This window comes from Erpetoichthys calabaricus, chromosome 16, assembly GCF_900747795.2.
Source record: "Erpetoichthys calabaricus chromosome 16, fErpCal1.3, whole genome shotgun sequence".
NCBI lineage: Eukaryota > Metazoa > Chordata > Cladistia > Polypteriformes > Polypteridae > Erpetoichthys > Erpetoichthys calabaricus.
In genome coordinates this window covers 69981099-70005426 of record NC_041409.2, presented here as the reverse complement: position 1 = coordinate 70005426, position 24328 = coordinate 69981099, and the positions used below count along the sequence as shown (strand labels likewise).

The following is a 24328-nucleotide window of genomic DNA, read 5'->3' as shown; positions in this document are numbered from 1 at the left end:
GAGTGCATTCAAAATAGCAAAGGGATGAGAAACCTTTGAAAGATCCATAGGCCAGGCCAGAATCATCACTGGCCTGCCTGGAGATAGGTCCCACCCTAGCAGCATCCCCCCAGATTCTACAAGCAGGTTTCTTACCTACACAGGCCCTAAAATGGATTTGGCTTCAAAAATTACAAATTCTTCTTCAAATGTTCTAGATATAACAAAAATATACATCAATGCCCCACAGGGAAGGGGAAATGTAAAAACCTCAGGCCTGAGAGACAAGTCCAAATACCAGTCTTTATAAACCAGAAATGTTGATATAACTAACAAAAGAAAAAGAACAAAAAAAAGGGTTTGCTTGAAAAGACAAATCAGCCTGGAGCTAGCAACTCATAAACATAATCAAAAAATTGAAGAGACAAAAATAAAAGAAATAAATCAGAAACCAGGAAAACAATACTCCAGTACTAGTAGCTGTTGTCTTTGAAGCAGCAAGGAGCTACTGAAGGCTCCACCCCTCAGCTCCACTCTATATAGGCTGGGGGCGGTCCTTCGTCTATGATGTCAGACTGGCCCTGCCTCTTGAGGTTTGACACAGAAGAACACATTATACAGAGCTAGTAATTAATAAATAAGAAGAATAATGATAACAAAAACATGTAACTAAATATAGTAAATACCTGAAAAATAATACTTTAAAGTACACAGAGCGGCTATAGAAAATGAAAACACACACGAATCAGGGAACACACAGCTAAAACACAGCACTACCTATCTGCTTACACATTCTCCGCCGATGGGCCCAGTTCAGACTCTGCACTCTCTCATAGAGACTTTGAAGTGAAGAATTCTACGTGACAGCTGTGGCTTAAGCGACATTTTCAGAGTGATGGGCTAGTACTGACCCAGTAGGACATTTTTCACTTCTGATGGCTACAAAATCCATTGGAATGTTTTTCAGATATTTTAAATATTGTTAGAGACGTAAGCCGCTAAAGCCGCTAGCTGATTTTATTACTGCAGCTTAGCTTAAATGTCAATCAGTCAGTCATTGTCTAACCTGCCTAGTCCTGAACAGGGTCACAGGGGTGTTGGAGCCCTTCCCAGCTAGCCCAGGGCGCCAGTCCATTGCAGGCTTAGCTTAAATGGTTGTGCATTAATAAATTGGTGACTTTGGCTATTAACTTTATTAAGTACAAGGAGCCAATCAGACTTTTCAGACAACACATTATAAAGAGAATGTTAGCCGTACCACTAGATTTATGGATGGTTTTTATTGACAAATCTCAAGGCTACTCAAGTGCGGCTCACATAGACCACTGAATGTTTCATGTATGTATCCCCCAACATTGTCGTCACGGTCTGTTGTCAGTATTGAACTATTGTCACTGGTGTGTGGGGGGCATGTAGATAAGAATTTCATTGTGGCCTGTAGACTTGACAAACCTGAACATGAACTAATGTCAAGACCCTAATCATAATGTGATGCTCTTTGCTAAAAACGGGACAGGAATAGGAACAGTTTAGAGACCACCATTGGGGTAGAGAGCAATGGCCATTGTTGCGACCTGGCATTTTATTATTACTAGAAAAGCACTAGTTATTGCTTTTATGAGAAGAATTCTGATTAACTTTCATCTTACTAATTCATAGAAATTACAATTTATTAAATGGAGAGTGTGGACGCTAGAGGCGCTGTTGCCCCATGAAACTCACCAAACAGATGTCCAAGACACACTTGTAAAAAGCACCAAGAAGAATCTTTAATAATTTCTTCAATAAGTGCACAAAACACCACACACTCCACAATTCTCCAATAATCAATACAATAGATCAATAACAATAATAATCCTCCACTCCCAGCAGCTTAGTCACCCAACCTCCCAACTCCAGCTCCCTTGCTGGGTTTCCCAAAGTCCTTTAAATAGTCCATGACCCAGAAGTGTTTCTTCTCCGGGTCAACTGCCACATCCTTGTTCCTCAAATAGCCCAGAAGTACTGCGGGCTTCCATCCTGGTGCCTCCAAAGTACTTCTGGGTCTTAATAACAGTAGGAGTCCCCAGGTTCCTTGTGAGCTCCCCCTGGCGGCACCCAACAGGGCTGAGGAAATGGACTCCATGTCCCATGATGCCCTGAGGGAATCCGGGGAACCATTTCCATCCAGGGGAGCTGCCATCTAGTGTCCCGGGGGAGGCAGTGTCCTAAAAAGCCTGCTCTTCCTCCTTCTTTCTGTTCAGGGATGTCCCGGCCAGACTGAAACGCTGGCCGTCCATCACAAGAGTCATACTGTATCAACATGGCAGTATAAACATTTAAATGCAATCGTGTAGAGCAATGTTTGCATGCATTATCTGATGGCACAGCCTGATATTTGTACGTAGGATGTTCATGTAGTCAGTCAAGTGCAGTCGGACAGGAGTGGCGCCCCTGACTGCACCGCATTCTCTAATCGCACAGAGTTGCTAGCTGTGTTTCCCAGCAGTGCCGAGGTATTATTTCAAAATGTCACCATTACATTTACCTTTCACTCATCTGAGGTGCCCAGTTTACCTGGAGATGAGCAGCTGTGTAACACCGACTCGCAGGGAAGTGCGCCTGTTCCAAATGGAATTGGTAATTTGACGGGATGAGAGGAATCGGCAGATTCTTCTTTATCATATAGGGCTAAAATGGCAGCCACACAGTCAGGCTGCCTTTCAGCTTCCGCCAATCAGCTTTGAATTTAGCTTCTGGTATCATGAAGGAGTAGACATAATGCTGGACAACAAACAGAAACCCAACAATGAGCTGCACCTGCCACTGCATTGAGCTGCCATTAACGTTCTAATCGAAGTTGGATTGTCACTGCTTTTCTGTTTTTGAATGATGCAGGAACAAACATACAAGGAGCCATCCCATTAGCTTTATTTATTTATTCAGATATAGTTGTGTTTCCCAGCTTTGCCTGGCTCTTATTTCAAAAGTCCACGACTTGTGGCCCATCACGGAAACACTTCATGTTTAGTATAATGGGCCGGCGTTAAACCCCAACTCCTTCCTTGAAATTCAAGTATGCTAACTGTTACACTACCATCACCACCTTTCATCTTACTTGTAGGATTTCATTCCAGTTGTGTCAGCCTCCAGCTGCCTCTATCAGGGCCAGGCCAGAATTGCATCTCAGATACCTGAATTATGGGAACATAGAGCTGTGCAGAAGAACACATAAACATAAATTGTGTTTAATACTGTCCCATTCTCGAAGTTCGCCTAATATTGTTCAGGGTCACAAGGTGGAATCTAATGGAGTCCCAACCAGCAAGCATGGGACGCAAGGCAGGCAGGAATCACTTGGAGAGGGCGCCAGTCCATCGCAGGGTGAAATTGTGCTTTATAGATATGGAGGTCATACTTACTGTTCATGTAAATGACATCCACCTCTCCTGTTGTGTCATTTAAATGGCGTTCCTCAGTTACAGCAGCTAGTGTCATTATCCTGCAGTGACATCGTCCAGATGTGTCCCGGGAATGGGCATGTGATTGATGTTCTCCCATCACTTCTGCACCTCAGCAGCATCCTCTAGCCAAACGGTGCAAAGTTCTAGCCCCCCATTCACCTAGAGTAAGATTTTCATTTAAATCCTTTAAAATACTAACCTGCTGATTACCATCCTCTACCCCTGAATTTCGACAAAAGTCAACATCAGCCCTGAAAAAGTTAACTGCAAGACATTTTTATTTCTTTTTCCTTACCAGAAATCCGATCCCTCACATTTCCTTGTGCTGTGAGCGACTGGTTGTTATGCTTTGGCTTTACTTTCCCAGATCCCCAGGGATTTGTCCACAACAAGTGACGCTCCTCTTCTTTGGTTGCTTCTCCAGGAGACCAGAAGACCGAACCAATGCTCCAGCCCAGCCTTTCCAACTGGCGTCAAGCGGAGAGCAATCCAAAAGATAAGAGCAAGAAGGACAAAGGCGTTTTCAAGAAGCTGTTTAAGAAGTGAGGAGTGCCTGGCCTGTGGTGAGCACGAACTCGGGGCTGCCACCTGCAGGTGACAAGCTTGAAGTGTCCAGGACACTGTCTGAGGTGACACGCATCTCCATTTCCCACTCCCTCTGAGTAACAGCCGAAAGGCTCTCTACTGTGAGCAAGGTGCTGGATTTGAATTCCTTATGTCTTTAACCTTTTTAACTGCCCTTCTCATTTTTAATTAAGAATATATTTTTTCAAAATTATATAAAAAAAAAAAAACTGGAAAAACAAAAATTTTAAAAATTATCAAAGAGATAATCAAGAGGTGACCTGGCTGGTTTATACCTCCTGGACTGTAATCATTTAAATAGTACAACAGGTGCTGCAATTTAATGTAAAAAGTGTCAATCAAATAAAATGTTATTTTAAAAGGGTAAAAGTTTATTCCAAAATAAGTGATTTGAGGAGTAGGCCACACCTCCTATTTGTCTGTGAGCAGAGACTTGCAATGGATGCCCAATGAGACTGTTATAAAGAATGTGCCAGGCTGACTCCATTTTCATGACCCTCTGGACTTGGCAGACTCCACTCATTTGGGCTGCTGGGACAGAGAGGGGCCGCCAAAAAGAAAAACCTTGGGAGGGTGGGACGGCAAACAAATAAAAAAATAAAGAGAAAATTGAAAGTAGACATGACATGAAGGTTGTGCAGATGTTCAACGTGTGCATAAGAGGAAATGAGGGGACTCGTCTCTCTATTATAAAAAGAAATCCTGTCCCCTATCCTGATAGTCTACGATATGCGATCTTCTCGAAAGATAATTTAAAGACCCGTGAGACGAACATAGAACGAGAGTCTGGCAAGAAACACTCTACTTACAAGCAATATCAAAAAAAACAAATCAGTAGTGTAAAGGCAGTCATGCAGCACACACAGCTCCAGGTCTCAGTGCATATAAAGTGTATACGGTCAATACAGTAGAAATGAAACGTCGATGATTAAACGAAGAAGAAAGAAAAGCACGGAGAAAAGAGACCCAAAAGCGATGGAGAGAAAAAAATGCTAAAAAGAAAAACAATAATCTAGGTGCAAATTTAGAAAGTAAGGAACGTGATGATCAGCCCGGAACAAGTGAGAAAAGAGAGAAAGAAAAGAGACTCAAATGCGTTGGACAGAAAAAAGAGCAAAAAAGAATAATCGAGGTGCAAATTCAGAAAATAAGGAAAGTAATTATCAGCCCGGAACAAGTGGAATTGAAAAAAAAAGCACGTCCAATCCGGCTCAGAATTAAAAGACAATGAGTAAAAGACAAAGTAGAACTTCATAAAGACGTTTACAAACGTTGATGCTAAACACATGCAGAGCAGGTTTGAGACTACGAAACCAGGGAAATTAAAAAGGCTAAAAAAAAAAACCCGGCGCTATACACATGTAGAGAAAGCTGTGACAGCAGCTACCCCAACCGAACGCGAGCAGCGTTATACATCCTGCAAGAAAGAATTCAACCACGCCCGGGGCCAGTAATAAAAGACAGGTATTGCTTTTACAACGTCACGCAAGACCAGGCAGTGAGCCATCATTTAAAACAAGTCAACAGACCTCTAAGCTAGCAGTTGTTGGATTGCTTTTGGCAGGCAAGCATAATATGTTCCCAGCTCTTAAAACAACGACATGCAACAGGCAGAAGAAGCAGCTAGCAAGCAGCAAAAAGACAGCAAATGATCCAAAGGCATATCCTTAGACGTCTGTAATAAATAAAAAAATAAAAAGAAAATTGAAAGCAGACGTGACATGAAGGTTGTGCAGATGTTCAAGGTGTGCATAAGAGGAAATGAGGGGACTCGTATTCCTAAAAGTTAGAGAAATGATGCATCTATTTGTTACTACTTATCCTATATTAAAAAAAGAAAAGCATTTAGGGTAAAATATGAGGATAAATAAAAAAAAGAAAATTATGCCGGTACTGCAACAGATAGTAGCTGACACAATACAACATGTTTACGATGACTTATGGGTAATGAGCACACACAGCACAGCGCTCCGCCATTAGTCCCGTTGAAGCCAAGGTCAAATGAACATGGAGGCTCCGCTGTGTGATTGTTGAACAACACACATAGTGGGATTTCTTTGAGCAAAGGGAGTGAAACCTGCTGAAATTCACTGAAGGATGTTGGCTTGTGATCAGTAACCTGTCTGGGTACTGATCCTGCACAAACTTCACGGTACCCCAAGTCACCGTGCACCACGCCACGTGCAGACCCCATAGCCGATATCCAAACATGCAACAACAGCCAATTAAGAGACGCATCGGTGTTGTCTGATGAAGACATTTGTGTGCATGATGCTGTCGGCCAACCAGATCGAGCTTTGCCAGTTACACTTGTTCTTTCTCGTTTAAACGTTTCTGCCCATTCATAAACTTTTCATTGAGTCAGGCTGTTTTCATTTCTGCACTGTGAGCCAACATCGTTTGGTGGAATTCAGCAGGTTTCATTCTGTCTGTCTAAAGAAATCTCACTACGGCGTGTTGTTCAACAATGGTGCAATCCCGCAGTGCAGTGACCTTGGCTTCATCTAGACCAATGGCAGAGCGCTGTGCTACCCATAAGCCATCATGAACGTGTTGTATTGTATCATCTTTGGTCCGTTTTTAAATTGCCTTTATTTTTAGATTGGGTGTGGTGGCAGGGGATTCTGAGATTTTCGAGGTTTAGCAATACACGTCCCTGGATGGAAGGTCCAATTGCTTTTGGGGTATTCTCCACCTTGTCAGGTGCCACTACCAGTATAAACATGGACTCTCTTTGACTTACTCTCGATTTGAACAGGACTTCTTAACTGCACCATGCAGGGACCAATTCTCTATGTTAAGTCCGACTTCTTGTTTTGCTGTGTTTGCACTCAATCAGTTACAACCTGTCCCGCTCATCAGTGGTCTGCCATGTTGCTCCATGTGGGTGTATTGCCTTTCTGGGGTTTTCGTTAGGTTTATGTTGTTATTCGTTTTCACAACCTCTGGGCAATTTGCACTGCAAAGACTACTGACAATGGCTGGGGTTTCTGCCACTTTCATTTCTTGGACTGAACTCTCCACTTTTAATTGTTTAGACTGAAGACATATTAGGCATGTCAAAGAAGAAGGACAATGTTCTGTGCATTAAAAGGACCGTGCCATCTGCAACAGTGAAAAAACAACTCGGAGGGGATGGCAAGGCCAACTTAACAGCATCATAGGCCCCCGGGCAAAGTAGTGTGCTGGCACCGCAGTTCTGATAGCAAATCAGAAACATACATAGGCATCAGAAACATCGTGGGCCCCTGTACTCCTGGGGCCAGTGCCTGTTGTATCCACGTGTTAAGACGGCCCTGGGTGATGGCCAGAGTTTTGAAAGTGATGTATAAAAAGTAAAAGTGAAAATGGGCAGAAGCTTGAAATCACCCAGAACGCCACCCTTCAGTGTTTGTATTCTTTTGCTTATGTTAACCTTTTCTTTTCAGTGTTGCACATGACACTGGTATTTGGTGTGTGCCATTGAAGGAAGCAGCCAGCGGAGGACTGGTAAGACCACAGACTCAAACGGCAGACTCAGACCTCCTTATCCACTTTAAACAGTTGTGAATGTGAGCCTTGTGCCTCTTTTTCTATCCTATTTAGATGCCATTTGGCCTCATCTCTAAAGACAGTAGTGGACATTTTGTATGAAATCTTTAATTTTGGGGGAAAACAAACCAAAAAACCACCACCACCAACAACAGGCCAACGTGTTTGTTGAGAAAGGCGTTACTTTTTGTCCACTTTTAAACCCAGAACTAAACTTTAGGAATGTCAGGACCTTTCAACTTAAGGAAACCTGAATGTGCCTGCTTTAGTAAAGAGAATAACAGATTTCAGCTGCGCTCACACAATTACAAAGATTTGTCTAATAACCAATCAGCATTTAAACAGCAATAATTAAAGATACGCTAAGGGAGTTGACCATTAGGCCACATTTGACTGCAAATTTTAAATGATAAAGCAGTAATGGCCGTTTGCAACCTTACTAAAGTCTTGCCTATATATATTTTTTTTAATTTAATGGTACCTTGATTTAAAATAAGTACTGATTTCTATTAATAACATGACCATTTCTGAGCAATTTCAAACTTTTGAATGCTGGTATGTGTGGCATTTCAGTAAAGTGGCCCACCCAAGCATGCTGCCTGCCATCGTAAGAACAGATTTATTATTTACAGTATCATTGGAATACAGCAGTACTAAATGGGCAAAAAAATCACAGCTGCACGCAAGACCCACAGGTCCAATTTAAGAGCTAAACTTTCTTCGTTCCTAGGGGCTCCACTCACTGCCCCTGCACAAGTCCAATGGAAGGTTAGCCAAATTGCCTCAATATCTCATCCAAAGTCGCCTTAAAATTTGTCAAAGCAGCACAAAGTGGTTAAATTGAGAAGTGCAGGATCATGGGGCTATCTTGCAATACCTCTCTCTATATAAAACAATAAGATGTCTATCTGTCCGGCTGGCATCTGTGCCCTTACCCGGGCATAATGTCGATTGGCATTTACAAGAGGTTGGGAATGTCGGATGAACAAAGGCAAGTGGCTGGCATCAGATAATAAACCATATTATCTGATAAAAGGCATATGTGGTGAACAACGTTCGTGAATGCATGACGCGATCGAAACAGACGAGCGTACTACTGAGCTTGTTTTAATAAATGAGCGTTTTACTATGCTAATGAAGAAAATAAATTGCATTTTGCAATAAACATTTTCTAAAATGTCAACTTTGCTGGTTATAACATTAATTCAAATTGTGGCTTTAACAAATACAAATTTAAAACCTGCCATTCTTACACACATACACATGATTTGTGTCTGTTTTGATAGACTAGGCATTTACATTCTCCTGTTTATTTAGAAAGGACATTCGAGTGTGCGTTCAGTTTTAGAAGGACATACGGTAGAAGTGTGCGTTCAGTTCTAGTAACACTCTATTCTTGGCTTCACATTGTCGAGGATTCACAGCATCGATGCGCAGACTCCATCCATTTTCTTACCCACTTTACCATTTCTGGATCCTGGCGAGCCTTAGAGTAGCCTGGCATTAGTCAGTCCAGACCAAGAACCAGCCCTGCATTGAACAACAGTCCATCACCAGTGTCTATCTTTGGACTGTACAAGACCACCGATTCATGAAGAGGTCCTGTTTTATGAGGGTATCTGACCAGTAGACATATTCACCTGGAAAGTATTTAAAAGTCTTTCCATTTCCGTTCTTGTGTTGATGCCAAGCGTAACCTAAGAAGGGCTCACTCCATTTCATCCAAATACGGAGGCTGGATGGGTGTGGGCTCTGGAAGATCAAGGACTAAACTACTAAGGCTTTGGCGACTGCCCCCTTGCTCTTCTTTTTCTCTCCAAGGCTTGCTGTAGGGCCTTGAGGAGTGCCTCCTCATTATTGAGGACATTATAGCAGCTCAGGGTCACCAGCTGTGTGAATTCTTCAGGGGTGTAACTCACGTCAAATGTCCTGTAGGCAGACTGTTTACTGTGGACATCTACCTGGCCATCTGTCACCTCTTGTTCAGTAAGACGCGCAACACCTGTGGAGTCCATGACAAAAACAAAGAAAGAGGACACCATGAGCCAAGACAAGGAGATCCCGCTGCACTGCCCAACATCCTCTGAACTCCTCTTGGGTTTCAAATAGGAAAACTCCTAATAGTTAGAGAGCAGTCCCATTATGGGATATTAGGAACACCTCCAGTCATGCGGGGAGGTGTGTGCCAGGCAGAGGCCTGATCAAAAAGACACAATGGGCGAAGGTTCAGTGCCACAGGAAACTAGGTGGGCATGTGTCTGAATAACATCCAACATGGTGCAGGAATAATTTTCTAGTTACTGAAGCATCTCTTTCATTTATTTTATGTGTGAAAACTTAATTTTTCATTTTTGTTTCAAGCTGTGACCCCAAGCTTATTGCTGCAGTCTCACGTTTCTGGTGTCATGGTTTCAAATCCCATACCCAGTCATTACTTCTGTGGCTTTTGTATGTTCTCCCCACAGTTACATGGATTTTCTTCCTGGTATTCCTCTTTTTATCCCTAATGACACAAGTGTTAGGTTAAGTGGCAACTCTGAACTGGACAAAAGAAACTCTGCAAAAGAATCCCAACTGTTTTTATATATTAAAACCAAACTAAGTGCCATTATGAACAATGCTGCACATCCTCTCTCGGACACACTGAGGACTTCCAGCCAATGAATTATTCAGCAGAAGTGTGTCAAGAAACACTACTGGGGCTCCTTCATACCAACAGCAATATGTCTGCATAATGTCTCACTGGGACGTCTCCCTTATCTTTAGTCACATCATGTCAAGGTTCGGAATTCTTGTCTGTGTTTGCGGGAGGTGGTTGTTGTTTGTTGTCATATTACTTAAGCTTCTGTAAAATCTATATTATTCTTTAGTACAAATAAAGTGCCATCTATGTGTCACTAGCAAATCAGGTAAGCTAAAATTTGTATAGTTTTTACAAAACTGAGACTAAAGTCTCTTTCACGGGCAATTTCATAATTGCTAAATTCACTAAAGGGGTTGTGGGGGATTTTAAAAGGAGTTTTTGGGGTGGAAAAGAAGGAATTGCTTTTTGCTCAATAAAGCCTTGTTCACAAGTCCATGTTTATTTATCTGTGTCATTTGCTGCAACTGCATGAAGCATGTACTCTGTACACCTTCGGTAAAATGAATTCTGTTTATTCCTGAGCTTGGCAAGGGGATTTGAAAGCAGGCCTCTGGCGCTGTGAAGCAACTGTGCTAACTATGCCAAAATGAACATTTGGTGGCTTGAATCTCCTCGCTGTTGTTGTTTTCGCTTAAACCTGAAAGGTAAAACACAGCACCACCTATCATATAAATCAGAACAAGGGCCTTCTCAGAAACAATGATTCAAGACTGAGAAATATCAGCCAGCCCCAGAACTCGGCCCTGTAACTACTGATACAGTACAGGCCTTGGGGTCCCCTGTGCCAACAGATCTTCATGCCAATAGATTCACAATTGGCACCTCGTTCTTAATTTTAAACTGATCTGATTGTTTAGTTGACTGTCTTTTTTTATTCTTATGGTGATAAATTTGGAAATATTAGTATGTTTGACAAAATCCAAAATCTTTAAGTTTCATTTGGCCATTTCTGTGGAGTCTGCTCTCTGAACGGTTTCCAAATAGTGGCAGCGCTGGAAGAGTTCTGTTCTCTTCTCTAAAAGGACACTTCAGTGCCATGTTCATGTGGGTGAGGAGTGTACCATTTACCTTAACTATGTAGGACTTTGTATTATTTTTGTATTACTTTAGCCAACACTACAGCAAAAGAACAGATGGGTGGTCTGTCTCGTTAGCCAGTCAGTAGGCACAAAAGAATGAATTATTGGGACATTCAGCTCTAACACTTGCCTGGATGCCCCATAAGGCCTGCTGCTAGATGTGATGGTCAGGCTATATCCGATCCACATGTACAGTAAGCCTTTTCTGAAAAGTTGTTTGCAACTTACCGGGGGCTTTGAATTTCTGGAATGTAGCGTTAACCATAGGGAAATGAAGAACGATGGGTGCATGTGGATTACTCTCATCACTGAAGACGTAACACTCCTTCAGAGGCTGCTGCTCGACTTCAGCAAGGTTCACCCGAGGAAAAGGCAAGTGGTGATCTGAACAGTACTGCTCAGTGAGCTTGAGCCCCTGTGGAAAGAGACAGGAAGACGTTACCAAAAACGGAGTACCCTCAGAAAGACAGCATGTCATCAAGTGCTACCAGGGAAGCCCAGTGAACACATTACCAATTAAGCACATTTTCACTGGTTTTCTATACTGGCCTTTATGTTCAGTAAGACCGCTGCAGATGCTATGAAATAAAATGGTCTCTGTCTTGGTTGCATAGCTAGGGATTCCCAGAAGAATCTTCATCCTTATGGTGCTCACCACCCTCCGAAGCCTTCAGGCTCCCCACGCGGACAACATCCCACCCTCTCCCAATGACATGCACCCTTTTGTTTTTCTTGTTTTCAGTCTGCGTTACCTTAAATTGGTCTCCCCAGGAAAAGTTGAAGGAGAGAATGACGTCTACGTTCCTCTCTGGCCTCAGCAGTGGTGGGAAGCCGGTGTTAATAGAGAATCCTGAATCAACAAGGTGTAGCTTTGGGTCGGTGGGGGTTAGCTGGTTGGGGAACGCATCCAAGTGTTTTTCTAATGCAAGCAGAAGAATTCATGTCATGATTTGTGAATATATTGACAAATAACCACTTCTGTTGATTCCATTAGCATCACCATGAAGGTTTTCTACATTATTGAAACTTAATATTGTCTGTATCTTTAGCCTTTGACTTTGGTCAGTAGATTTGGAGTCATCCACCCCTCCTAAAATGCTTACATCTCAAAAGGAGTGGGCACCTGGTAGAAAATTTCCCAGAGTGACTCGTGTGGCCCACATTGGGCATCAGGGGTAGAAATCCTTAGAGTGAACCCTCAGTTTACCCCACAGTATAAAGAAAGCCTTAGGTTGAAGATGCTGCTCCCCAGAAGCTATGAATATCCCTCAGCAGACTCCAATGAGAGTGTCTCATACGAAGTGTATGCCCCTCAGCTTGTTAAAGCGATGGCTACTTTAGACGTTCTAGTATGCACAGAGCTTGTGTCTGATGTGGTCACCTTTCCAAGCAGTGAATTGGCTGCTCCGACTGTAGTCCCGGTGCAGAGTGAAGCCCCGTAGGAAGTTGTAGCTGTGGCTGATGACAGGCCGGTCAGTCAAGACCTCCTCAAGAAAATGAGTGATGATGCTGGTGGGAGTGATGAAGAATGTGTCTAAAACTGTGGGCACCTTCGTCTGCGCTGGAGCATTCTCTAAGTTTAGGGATAAAATTAGAATTAAAGCACTGAAAAGGAAAACTCTCAGCATTTTATTATATTGAATTATAACAATTATAAGATTTACTCAGTCAAAATACAAAGGAACAAGAAAGGGGCAATAGGGACAATAAATATCACCTCAACAAGAAATGCATATCATAAAAGAGGAGAGGAGACAATATTTATTCCAAGAAATTAATTAGTCGATGGAGAATCAAATAATATTGAAATTCTTTTTATATGTTGTAGTCAAACTTCTCTGCCATTTCAAGTAAATAAAATATCCTAATGTTCGTTAGATGAAGAGCTGTCTGTTCAATAACTCATTCACAGATTTTCCAGGCCAGCTTATATCAATACAGAGTCCTGGGTTTCCAGAGCTCATCCTGGCAGCATCAGACAAAAGCGCATAGTCACTCACTCGTACTGGGCCGAGTGTACGAGTCACTCATCAACCTAATCCACAGATCTGTTATATGTGAGGAAAGAAATCGGAGTATGCAGGAAAAATCCGTGCAGAAATGGAGAGAACATGTCAACTCCAGAGAGATGGTGACCGGGGTGGGCTTTGAACCTGAGCCTGGAGCAATGGGGCAGCAGAACTAACCACTGCCTTTTAATATATAGATACATTCACATTGCTACTTTCACATATATTTCTCTTTATTAGAATTCATGCCTTATGGAGCAGAGAGTTAGATCTGTTCTACTCCACATCAAGTTTCCTGAATTTGACTCCCAACTAAGTAAAAGCTTGTTTGGAGGTGACATGTTCTCTACATGTCTGAATTTTTTTTTTCCTCCTTGCGGTACTCTCATTTCCACCCACATCTAAGACATGCAGGCAAAAGAGATCGGCGACCGAGATCAACTAACATCCTGTCCAGGATCAGCTCCTACCTCAGTATCTAACACTGTTGGTGGGTTCAGGATTGGCATTTAATGGTTTGCATTTACCAACCTGGTAAGTTTCAGTGTTTTATTTTACTTTTCTTTTCAGATATTTTGTCAGAAGAGTGCAAACATGTATGTCAGTCACACATTCTCTACATTACAAAAATGGTGTCTTTTATGTATTAGACATACAGTGATCCCTCGCTATATCGTGCTTCGGCTTTCGCGGCTTCACTCCATCGCGGATTTTAAATGTAAGCATATGTGAATATATATCGCGGATTTTTCACTGCTTCGCGGATGTCTGCGGTCTACAGTACGTGTGCTTCCTCAGTTGATTTGCCCATTTGAATTCAAACAAAGGGACGCATTTGAATTGAAACAAGGGACGCTATTGGCGGATGGCTGAGAAGCTACCCAATCAGAGCACGCGGTTAAGTTCCTGTGTGCTGCTGATTGGCTCAGCGACGGAGTGCTGCATTAACCAGGAAGTCTAATCTCACTCATTCAGCATTAACGTGCACAAGCGCCAACAGAAGATGCAAATGATTGCAGAAAAGGTAAAAGTTTTGGATATGTTGAAGGAAGGAAACAGCTACACCGCTGCAGGACACCATTACAGCATAAATGAGTCCACGATTCTTTTTATTTAAAAAGGAGGAAAAGCATACAAGATCTACGGTCGCAGTGTCTTTTAACCAGGGCGCAAAATGAGTTGCAAGTAGACGTGATAAGGCAGTAGTCTGGATGGAATCTGCTTTAGGGATTTGGATTGAAGACTGCCAGAAGAAGAACAACGGCGGTGCTAAACAGTCGCCTGAAGAGGCTCCTTTAGAAGAGCTGTAACGCTATCCTTTGTTGTGCAGTAAAATTAAACTCATCGTTAACGGACAAGTCGTCGTGTCATTGTTAGTGAGTAACCATAATTAATTATTTACGTACAGTACTTATTACATGTACATAGTTTAGTGTCACTGTACACACATTTTACTGTATACAATTTTTCTTGCATTGTACGTATTTATTGATGGTGGCCTGTCTGTCGTAATGGCTGTAACATATGTGATATCGGAGACGCTCGATATCTTTAAAATAATATTTAGGTTTTACTGTATGTACATACATAATTTCAACGAATCTTACCTAATATCTAAGAGAATACAAAGGGTTTATGCTGTATAGTTGTGCGTGAAATGTTTATAATAGTGTGGGAGAGTTTATAAGGGCTTAAAATATATAAAAATAACCATATAAACATATGGTTTCTACTTCGCGGATTTTCTTATTTCGCGGGTGGCTCTGGAACGCAACCCCCGCGATGGAGGAGGGATTACTGTATATCAACGAAAGACCTCTGTGTATGTGTATGGAGCAGTCCCCTCTGCTCACGCTCAACTACAGCCACTAGATGGCACATGCATGCACTTTTACATTTTTTTGGCGCTTGCTACTAAAGACCTGTGTGCAGCAAACACCACCGTGTAACAACAACGTTGTATTAATGACACAGATGAGGAGACACAACGTCGAAACAAAATGATCACTGCAGCTCAACAGCGTGCAAGGGAAACACCTCAGCAAATGGAGGACAAGGCTTGAAGTTTTCACTATAAAAACCATTGTCTATCTGGAGGTACAGTACTGTGCAAAAGTTTTAGGCAGGTGTGAAAAAATGCTGTAAACAAAGAATGCTTTTAAAAATGGAAGTGTTCATCATTTATTTTCATCAATCAACAAAATGCAGTGAATGAACAAAAGAGAAATCTAAAATCAATATTTGGTGTGACCACCCTTTGCCTTCAAAACAGCATCAATTCTTCTAGGTACACTTGCACACAGTTTTTGAAGGAACTCGGCTGGTAGGTTGTTCCAAACATCTTGGAGAACTAACCACAGATCTTCTGTGAATGTAGGCTTCCTCACATCCTTCTGTCTCTTCATGTAATCCCAGACACACTCGATGATGTTGAGATCAGGGCTCTGTGGGGGCCATACCATCACTTCCAGGACTTCTTGTTCTTCTTTACACTGAAGATAGTTCTTAATGACTTTGGCTGTATGTTTGGGGTCGTTGTCCTGCTGCAGAATAAATTTGGGGACAATCATACACCTCCCTGATGGTACTGCATGATGGATAAGTATCTGCCTGTATTTCTCAGCATTGAGAACACCATTAATCCTGACCAAATCTCCAACTCCATTTGCAGAAATGCAGCCCCAAACGTTCAAGGAACCTCCACCATGCTTCACTGTTGCATGCAGACACTCATTATTGTATCGCTCTCCAGACCTTCGATGAACAAACTGCCTTCTGCTACAGCCAAATATTTCAAATTTTGACTCATCAGGCCATTTTTCTGCATCCCAGTTCCTATGTTTTCGTGCATACTTGAGTCGCTTGGCCTCGTTTCCACATCGGAGGTATGGCTTTTTGGCTGCAACTCTTCCATGAAGACCACTTCTGGCCAGACTTCTCTGGACAGTAGATGGGTGTACCTGGGTCCCACTGGTTTCTGCCAGTTCTGAGCTGATGGCACTGCTGGACATCTTCCAATTTCGAAGGGTAATAAGGTTGATGCGTCTTTCATCTGCTGCACTAAGTTTCCTTAACCGACCACTGCGTCTACGATCCTCAATGTTGCCCGTTTCTTTGTGCTTCTTCAAAAGAGCTTGAACAGCACATCTTGAAACCCCAGTCTACTTTGAAATCTTTGTCTGGGAGAGACGTTGCTGATGCAGTAGAACTACCTTGTGTCTTGTTGCTGTGCTCAATCTTGCCATGACATGAGACTGTCTTCCACAACCTCACCTTGGTGGCAGAGTTTGGCTGTTCCTCACCCAGTTTTAAGCCTCCAACACAGCTGTTTCTGTTTCAGTTAATGACTGTGTTTCAACCTACGTGTGACATTGATGATCATTAGCACCTGTTTGGTATAATTGGTTGATCATACACCTGACTAGAATCCTACAAAATCCCTGACTTTGTGCAAGTGCACCTATAAGAATTGATGCTGGTTTGAAGGCAAAAGGTAGTAACACCAAATATTGATTTGATTTAGATTTTTCTTTTTTTTTTGCTCACTTTGCATTTTGTAAATTGATAACAATAAACAATCATTATTTATATTTCTGAAAGCATTCTTTGTTTACAGCATTTTTTCACACCTGCCTAAAACTTTTGCACAGTACTGTACTTTCTCGAGACAAAGATTAATAAAACTCATCTGCCAGCGATACGGCTAAGGAGTCTTCTTACAAAAACCAATGGGCCAGCAAGCACAGGAGGGTCCACGTGCTCAGCCCTGGGTAATTCTTAAAAGTTAGCCGACGCTTCTCCAAGTTCACAAATATAGTAAAACTGCTATGGAGTCTTTGGGTTGGCTTTTTCTGTCCTGAAGACCACATGCAGCTAGTGTATATATTATTTATATCAATAAATTAAAAAATGTGTGTATACAGTATACACACATATATAAAAAATTCTGCCAGTCACCATGTTTTTTCTTATTTTTTCCTTTTTTTGTCTTATCATGCAGGCAGTGTGCTACCCTCATTTTCAACAATGAATTTCATGCTAATCTTGCTGCCATGAGACTAGTTAACAAAGGCGGATTGTTAAAAATATTCTAAATTGAATGAAGATAAGCTAACTGCTAGGTAAAGCACCTCTTCAAAGAGGCAGCCACAATGACCCAATTGTTTGCTCTTGGCATGGAAATCTCTGTACACACCCAGTACGAATGATTACTTTTAGAAAGTGCATATCTTGAAATACGGGAGATCAGAAAATTCAGATGGCGTACTCTGCAGCCAGGCCCAGAGGAGTATTCACATACCTCGGTTGAGCACTGTGTCTGTCAGCCACTGAAGCCAGTCAGGAACAGAGCCAGTCAAGGAGCTCCACACCTGAGCCAAGTTAGTTGAGAAGATGCTGCTCCATAAACCTGTGGAAAATAAGGTAGGACAATGAATCACACCTCGGAGCTCCACAAGGTCAGTCCTCGTCTCAGTCCATGGCACGGAGGCCAGCAGTCTTCTCAATACGAGGTTTTGTGTGAGTGTGTTCATTTTATGCTTGCAATGAATACAAACCATTTTGTCTGTGCTTCTCTTAAAATCTACTAAAGCTCAGTATTCACGGTCTCTTTGCCCAAATGCTCGTAAAGTGGTTTGCTTATCATAAATTCAGAAAATGGACTGGGATAAATTGCATCTCTCTGTCATTATAAGTGGTCTGACCACATGCCCTTCAGCACTTCCCATTCCATTCTGAATTGTATCCAAAGAGAATCACCTCGTCCTCTTTAAAAGTTATGAATTCAACAAATTAAAGGGTCGCAGAGGTTTTATTTATTCATTTTTAATCCTACTTGCATTCTCTTTTTGCACAAAACCAACTCTAGTGCATTCCAGGGCACAAAATGTAAATCCTACATTATGAAATATTGAGTCTTGAACATTCAGGCTTCAAAGTGTCAACCAAGTGCAACATAAATTCATTAAATCCTTTGACAGACAAAGTGTGACGTGGTTGAACATCCTGACAAAAATCAATATTTTATTTGGTCATTCAGTTGGTAGGTCACCTTTGTGTTTGTTATTAATGTCAGCTTAGCTTGAGTAAGGACATGGAGGTGCCTACCTCAATTGCTTTTTTTTTTGCTAAATCCATCCGGCAGCAAGGAAATGTCAATTTCCACCCTCAGTAGGTACACTGCAAACCACTGCCACATATCTAATTCTTTTTTCCCCCACTTTAATCAGCTTTAAAACTAAATTTTTTTAAACACCATCCACCAACATGCAATTTCGCACTAATATGCAGTAGATACATTTTTTGATGTGACATGACTGTGTCTCACTGTCTGCATCCTCACTGGCTCCTCTGTAGTTTAAAATCAAATTAATTAAACGCATTCAAATTTATGCAGCAACCGAAAGAACATACACTTAAAATCCTAAAATTGAAAACCTTTATTCCCCAAATGCTTATTCCAATATTCAATACAAAAATGGCATCCCTTATGGCATTGTCATGCGAGTCCCTGTCTTGCCCCCCAAAACACGAGGCCGAGTCTCAGTACTTTAGCAAAACCAGCTTTATTCAACTTGAAACAGGAACAGCACGGTTATTTATTGTAGCGGGACCTACCACTCTCTTATACACAGACACAGCAATCAGGCAGGGTCGTGGTCATGTTAGTGGCCAAGTAATACGGTTCCCTGCATTTATAATGTTCCTTGGATCACCCATTGGCAACAGGCGCTGACGTGACTGCGATTGGCTCGGATTTGCTTTCATGGCGAGCCACTGCAGCGCCGGGGGGTCTGCAGTTGCCCCAACAATGAATAAGCTGTCTTCCACAGACATGGCAATCGTGCTTCAGGATGCTCTTTACCGTGTTTCGGAGTCCCAAAAGAGTTTCGAAACCTCACAGCATAGATTTAAGAGGAGTCCTGTGGGAATGATACAGCGATACAGGTCTCTACAATTAAAATTTAACACTGGAGGGTTCATTTAAAAATGTCCTTTAGGGGCTTTTAGTACAGTATAAGTGCCCTGAAAATGTTAACAAGTTGTACCTTGCAAGGTAGTTACCTGTCTTTAACTAGTTTGTTAATCTACTAACCAAGAACTGGCAAGAACCACCAAATCAGGACCCTCCTTCGCAGTAATGTACAAATCTCTGTATAGGTGAAATCTTAACCACGACCTGTCCATAAAACTAAATTTCAAGAATTAGGAGCAAATCTGTCTTCCCAACATGTGTTTGTCACACCTTGTAACAAATAAATTTTAAAATGGAGAACCTGTCTATACTCCACGCACCTTCTACTGACTCTTCAAAACATCAACATGCAGTCTTGTTGCTGGTTCAATTTCTTCAAAATTTGCGAGTTGTAATTTCTAAAAACATCAAACAGTTAACATTCCAGCCACTCCTTGATACCAGACAGAGCCGCTCCAAGTGAGGTTACTAACACAGTTATCAGAATGGGGCTTTAATTATTCACTGAGCGCTAATCTAGTTTACACTCAACAACATTCAACATGGCTCCCCCTCAAACTCTTACCCAGCAGGAACGGAATCCGACTCTCGGCATGCTTCTTAATCAGGTGCCCCATGTAGAACTCGCCCCCAAAATCTTCAGAATGGATGAAGGCGCCATACTTGGGGAAGCCAACTTCATGGGGGGTGAACTCGCACCATTCTGTAGGGGGAAAAAGAGTAGTGAAGAGAAAATGGCAGTGCTGTGTCACATGTCTGTAGAGCAGGACTTCAACACCGATGGAAGGAAAGAAAGAAAGAAAATGGCCGGAGTCCAGCAGTTCACAGTGTGTAGTGCTCGGCCTAAAGCACTCGTCTGGTGCAGTTTGCTGGCTTATTCTGATTGCACACCTTAGTCTCTGTGTCACTTCTTATCAGATAAGGCCCGAACTCTAAAGGCCGATGAATAGACGAAAAGATCAAACACACCGAATCTGGAGATCAACAAAAACTGGAACCCAAAAGTCAAAGTCTACCCGAAAAATAAAGAGCATTACAGGACTTCAACATTTAAGTTGTGATAGGAATCCAAAAAGGCCTCCTGAACAGCCCAAGAAATTGCCATATAAACAGTGACATTCTCACTTTGCTAGAAAGAAGAGATTTCCTTGTAACCTTTAGTTTACGGTGATGTCAAGGGGATCAGCAATACAGAGAGTTTTGCTATAAAACGTTTTACCAAATCTAAATGGGATCTAAAGCTGAATCCTGCAGAAAGCTATAAATTACACACAAGCTCCACAGAAGCAAGTTTCATTTAAGGCTGCTTATCTTCTGCAGAAGGACAAATTCTGCCACCTTAGAAAATCAGTCAACCATCACTTAAAACAATAGTGTACTCCTAAAGCGAAATACGTGATCCAATCCTCAGACAAATGTGCATTGGCTGCTGCAGACAAGCCAAAGGAAGAAAAATAAGAAAGGAAATGTTAGTAACACTTTAGTTTAGGCATGGCAAAAATGCATCTAATACTCATTGACTTTTATATAATAACACCTTAATAAAGGCTTCATTTGGTTTTAATTATGCCTATAAAGCATGCGGAAATCGGTTATTCATCTCTGTGCAGTGTGGAGTATTAGGAACTTTTCATACTCTGGAAAAACTAACTTATGAATATGAAACATTCACAGATCTCATACTGAGATGTACAATATCAAGAAAAACAGGTCTCAGTTAAGCCACTTCTGACCGTTTCAAAGTGAAGTTCTTTAACTAGTCCACAGTGCACAGATGAATAAACACGTTACTGATGCTTTGTGAGAGTCATGAACACCAAAGGAAGCCTTTGTTAAGGTCTCGCTGCAGAAGAGTAAATGAGTAACGCGACGCCCAGGGCATGTACGGCCGCCCTATCCCCGATACAGACAGGCAGGACACGACTTTGCTGCACAGCACACGGTTTGTTTATTTAAGCACAGTCCAGCACAAGCCCAGGCCCACTCCTCCTGAAGAGCGTCATCTTCCTCCTCCTCCCGACTCAGGCCCTTGAGTGGTGGTGACTGGCTACTTTTATAAAAGGCACCCAGAAGGACTTCAGGTGCCCAACTAGCTTATGGGATTGGTGGAAGTGCTGCCAAATAGGGCCCTGTAAAAGTCCATGCGCCCCCTGGTGGTGGCCACGGGCCTCAGCAGGGTTGAGCTTCCTCTTGGTCTGGGGGTGTAGGGGGGAGAAACGGTCTTGCAAATACTCTCTTCTGGTCCTTCCATACTCAGGGCGTCCGCCACAGTAAGAGATGCTCCATTTGTCCTTCATAAAATGTTTTGGCAACACTTTAGTTTAGGCAAGTGTGTTATCGTTTGTTTACCCCTTTACACTTGTCAAGTTCGTTACCGGGTTGGTCTACTGTTGCACTTTAAGATTAACACACACATACATAGCTATACGCACACACACAGAACCTAATCACAACAGTGCCCCATAGCTGGGTAACCTCTGGCACTTTAAAACAACACAAATGCTTTAGGAATAACACAGCCGGTCACGCTCTCAGCACTTCAAGAGACTTACTTATTATTGGCAACATGTTTTAACGATATCTCAGACCTAAATATTACTTTTGGTCTACAAGAATACATTTAAACACTCTTGACTATAGGCCATTTATCAGCCAAGAATACCTTACTTTACGTACTGTTCCCTACTATTGAGTGGAGCTCTCACTCTCAGCCTTAATAAACCTCACAGCACAGAGATAATGGCAAATCTCCGACTGCACCAGGTGCTCAAAGAAATCTAACTTATTACTTCAGTCACTCTAGACATTAAGACAAAGCATAGAAAGTTAAAAGCAGCATGGTATTTATTGCAGGAATAATACCACTGGAACAAAGAATAATAGAATATAGGACTGATAGTAAAGTCTGGAGATATATAGCCTTTAGAAAAAACTTACGAATAATTATTATATTATATATATTGTGGCACCCGGATGGGGCTCATCTCTAGCTGGGACGCCCAGGACGACAGGAGGAGGGCTCTTTCCTCCTCCAGACCGTGAGGGGGCATCCGCCCTGGTTATGTTAGGGACCACGGGTACAGAGCTTGGAAGCCCAACCCTGTAGGGGCCTGTGGCCACCGCCAGGGGGTGCCCCGATGCCTTGGGGACCCTGGACCCCAGCGCTGGGGGGGAAAAAAAGAGGGAACACCCAGAGTGCTTCCGGGTACGCAGCCGGCACTTTAGCCACACTGGAGAGTGCCGGTGGAAGATTGCCGGGGAGCACCTGGAGCACATCTGGGTGTGTATAAAAGGGGCCGCCTCCCTCCAGTTATGGACAAGAGTCTGGAGGAAGTGCGATGATGTCGGGAGGAAAGCAAGGAGGCGGCCTGAAGAAGGCATTGTTGTATGGCCAGGTCTTTGGGGTTGGTGAGCACAATAAGAATCATGTACATATTGTAAATAAACATGTGTTGGGTGACATGAGCGTGTCTGCCTGCCTGTGTCCGAGCCAGTCGCCACAATATTATATATAAATTATATATAAAAATACTTTAAAAAAAAACATGCTTATATTCAGTTAAAAAGTGTACTAAAAAGTAAAAAATAAGTCTCTCATGCATCACTCGCAAAATAAAATCGTGGGTGCTTTTGATAAGATTTTATTAATTGATGATGGGAACCATTTGTTATTGATGTCATGGAAGTGAGATTGAGAGCATAGCCACACTGTAAAAAATAACAAAAAACATCACTGACAAAGCTAAAACTACAAAAAATATCAAGACGAGATGGAGAAATGTCTGTCAACTGTTACTTCTCAAATACCTGGAGATAAAGGAAAAAGACGACAAGCAAAATTGTGAATTCTTTAATAGCGGCTAGGCCAGATGTCCCATACTTTTAATGAAAAGATGAATGACTTCATGACAATGATGAGAATGTGAAATTAAAAAGACTGGGAAATGTTACCCTTAACTTTTACAAAGGGAATACAATCCTACGGGTTGGATGAACCAACATAAAGTAGAAAGTAAAGAATGTGGACTTCATTTAAGACTACCAGGAAAGGAAAACTCTGGGGGAAAAGGTCACGCTCAAATCATGTTCTAATGGGGGTATTTATAGCAGCAGTTACCTCTGGACTAATGGCACCCATAGCTCACAATGTACCGTCACTGACAAAGGGGTCAGATGAAATGTGCGATTATTGACAAGAATCTGACAGGCTTCACAAGAGAGACAAAGAATGCATTTGCAGTTATATTTCAGAGTGAAGACAGAAGTGAAGGCCACAGATCAGCTTAAACTGGAAACAGCAAGAATTCTGGTTATTCTAGCATTGCACAAAATGCTTTTGTCATTTTGTAAGAAACCTGAAAGACTGGAAATAAGTGAAGAGGTGACAGTGGTAAAAACAAATGGCATGCTGCCAGAATTGTGCAGGAATCCTAGAGATCTGAATTAACACAAACTAGAATGAAATACACGTCTATTATACAGCAAAGGTTCATGGATAAGGTTAGTGAACATTCATCGAAATATAGGTAAGAGGTAAAAAAAAACAACACAGACACTGATCCCATTACAAGATCTCCGAAAAGGGCAGTGACAAGTAAACAGTGAAGTGCTCTTGACACCATTAGGACCAGAATAACATTTACACTACTGCATAGTGGCACTTAACTCTACGCACCAGTGTCATACAACATGACCGCTCTGGAGATGCTGATGACAGAAACGGAAAATGCCACTGTTGCTATGCTGGTGTAATAAACTGTGACACTCCTGCTTCTTAAGAAGAAAGGCAGAAATGACGGAGGACAGCAATGATAACATCAGAGAGTCTTGTAATGAAAAAATGTGGAGTGATGAGGTGAAAGTATGAAGAAGTGTGGCAAACTGGTTATATGAAGTGTAAGATGGACCAGCAAATCGCAGGTCTACAGCTTGAATGAGAACCTCGAGAACTGAAGCCTTCTGCAGGTGAGAGGAAGTCGTCTTCAGTTCGATTGGGTTGGAGTTTTTTTGTACAGCACACTTCATGGAGTGCAGACACAGAGCACTGTGGAGTTCTCAGGAACAACAAAGACTGCATACGTAAT

At 42.1% G+C, this 24328-nt stretch overlaps 1 protein-coding gene across 1 annotated transcript in view; it reads right to left on the bottom strand.

Moving 5' to 3' along the window:
- Positions 1-8640: 8640 nt before the first annotated feature.
- The window catches only part of LOC114666618 (cytosolic phospholipase A2 zeta-like), a 50659-nt gene continuing 34971 nt past the window's right edge, over positions 8641-24328 (bottom strand). Inside the window, exons 15-20 of the mRNA XM_028821540.2 lie at positions 19810-19947; positions 17571-17678; positions 12643-12834; positions 12014-12180; positions 11490-11676; positions 8641-9540 (exon numbers count right to left, since the gene is read on the bottom strand). Coding sequence (XP_028677373.1) covers positions 9314-9540; positions 11490-11676; positions 12014-12180; positions 12643-12834; positions 17571-17678; positions 19810-19947 — 1019 coding nt within the window. The 3' untranslated portion in view covers positions 8641-9313. The remainder of the gene's footprint in view (positions 9541-11489; positions 11677-12013; positions 12181-12642; positions 12835-17570; positions 17679-19809; positions 19948-24328) is intronic.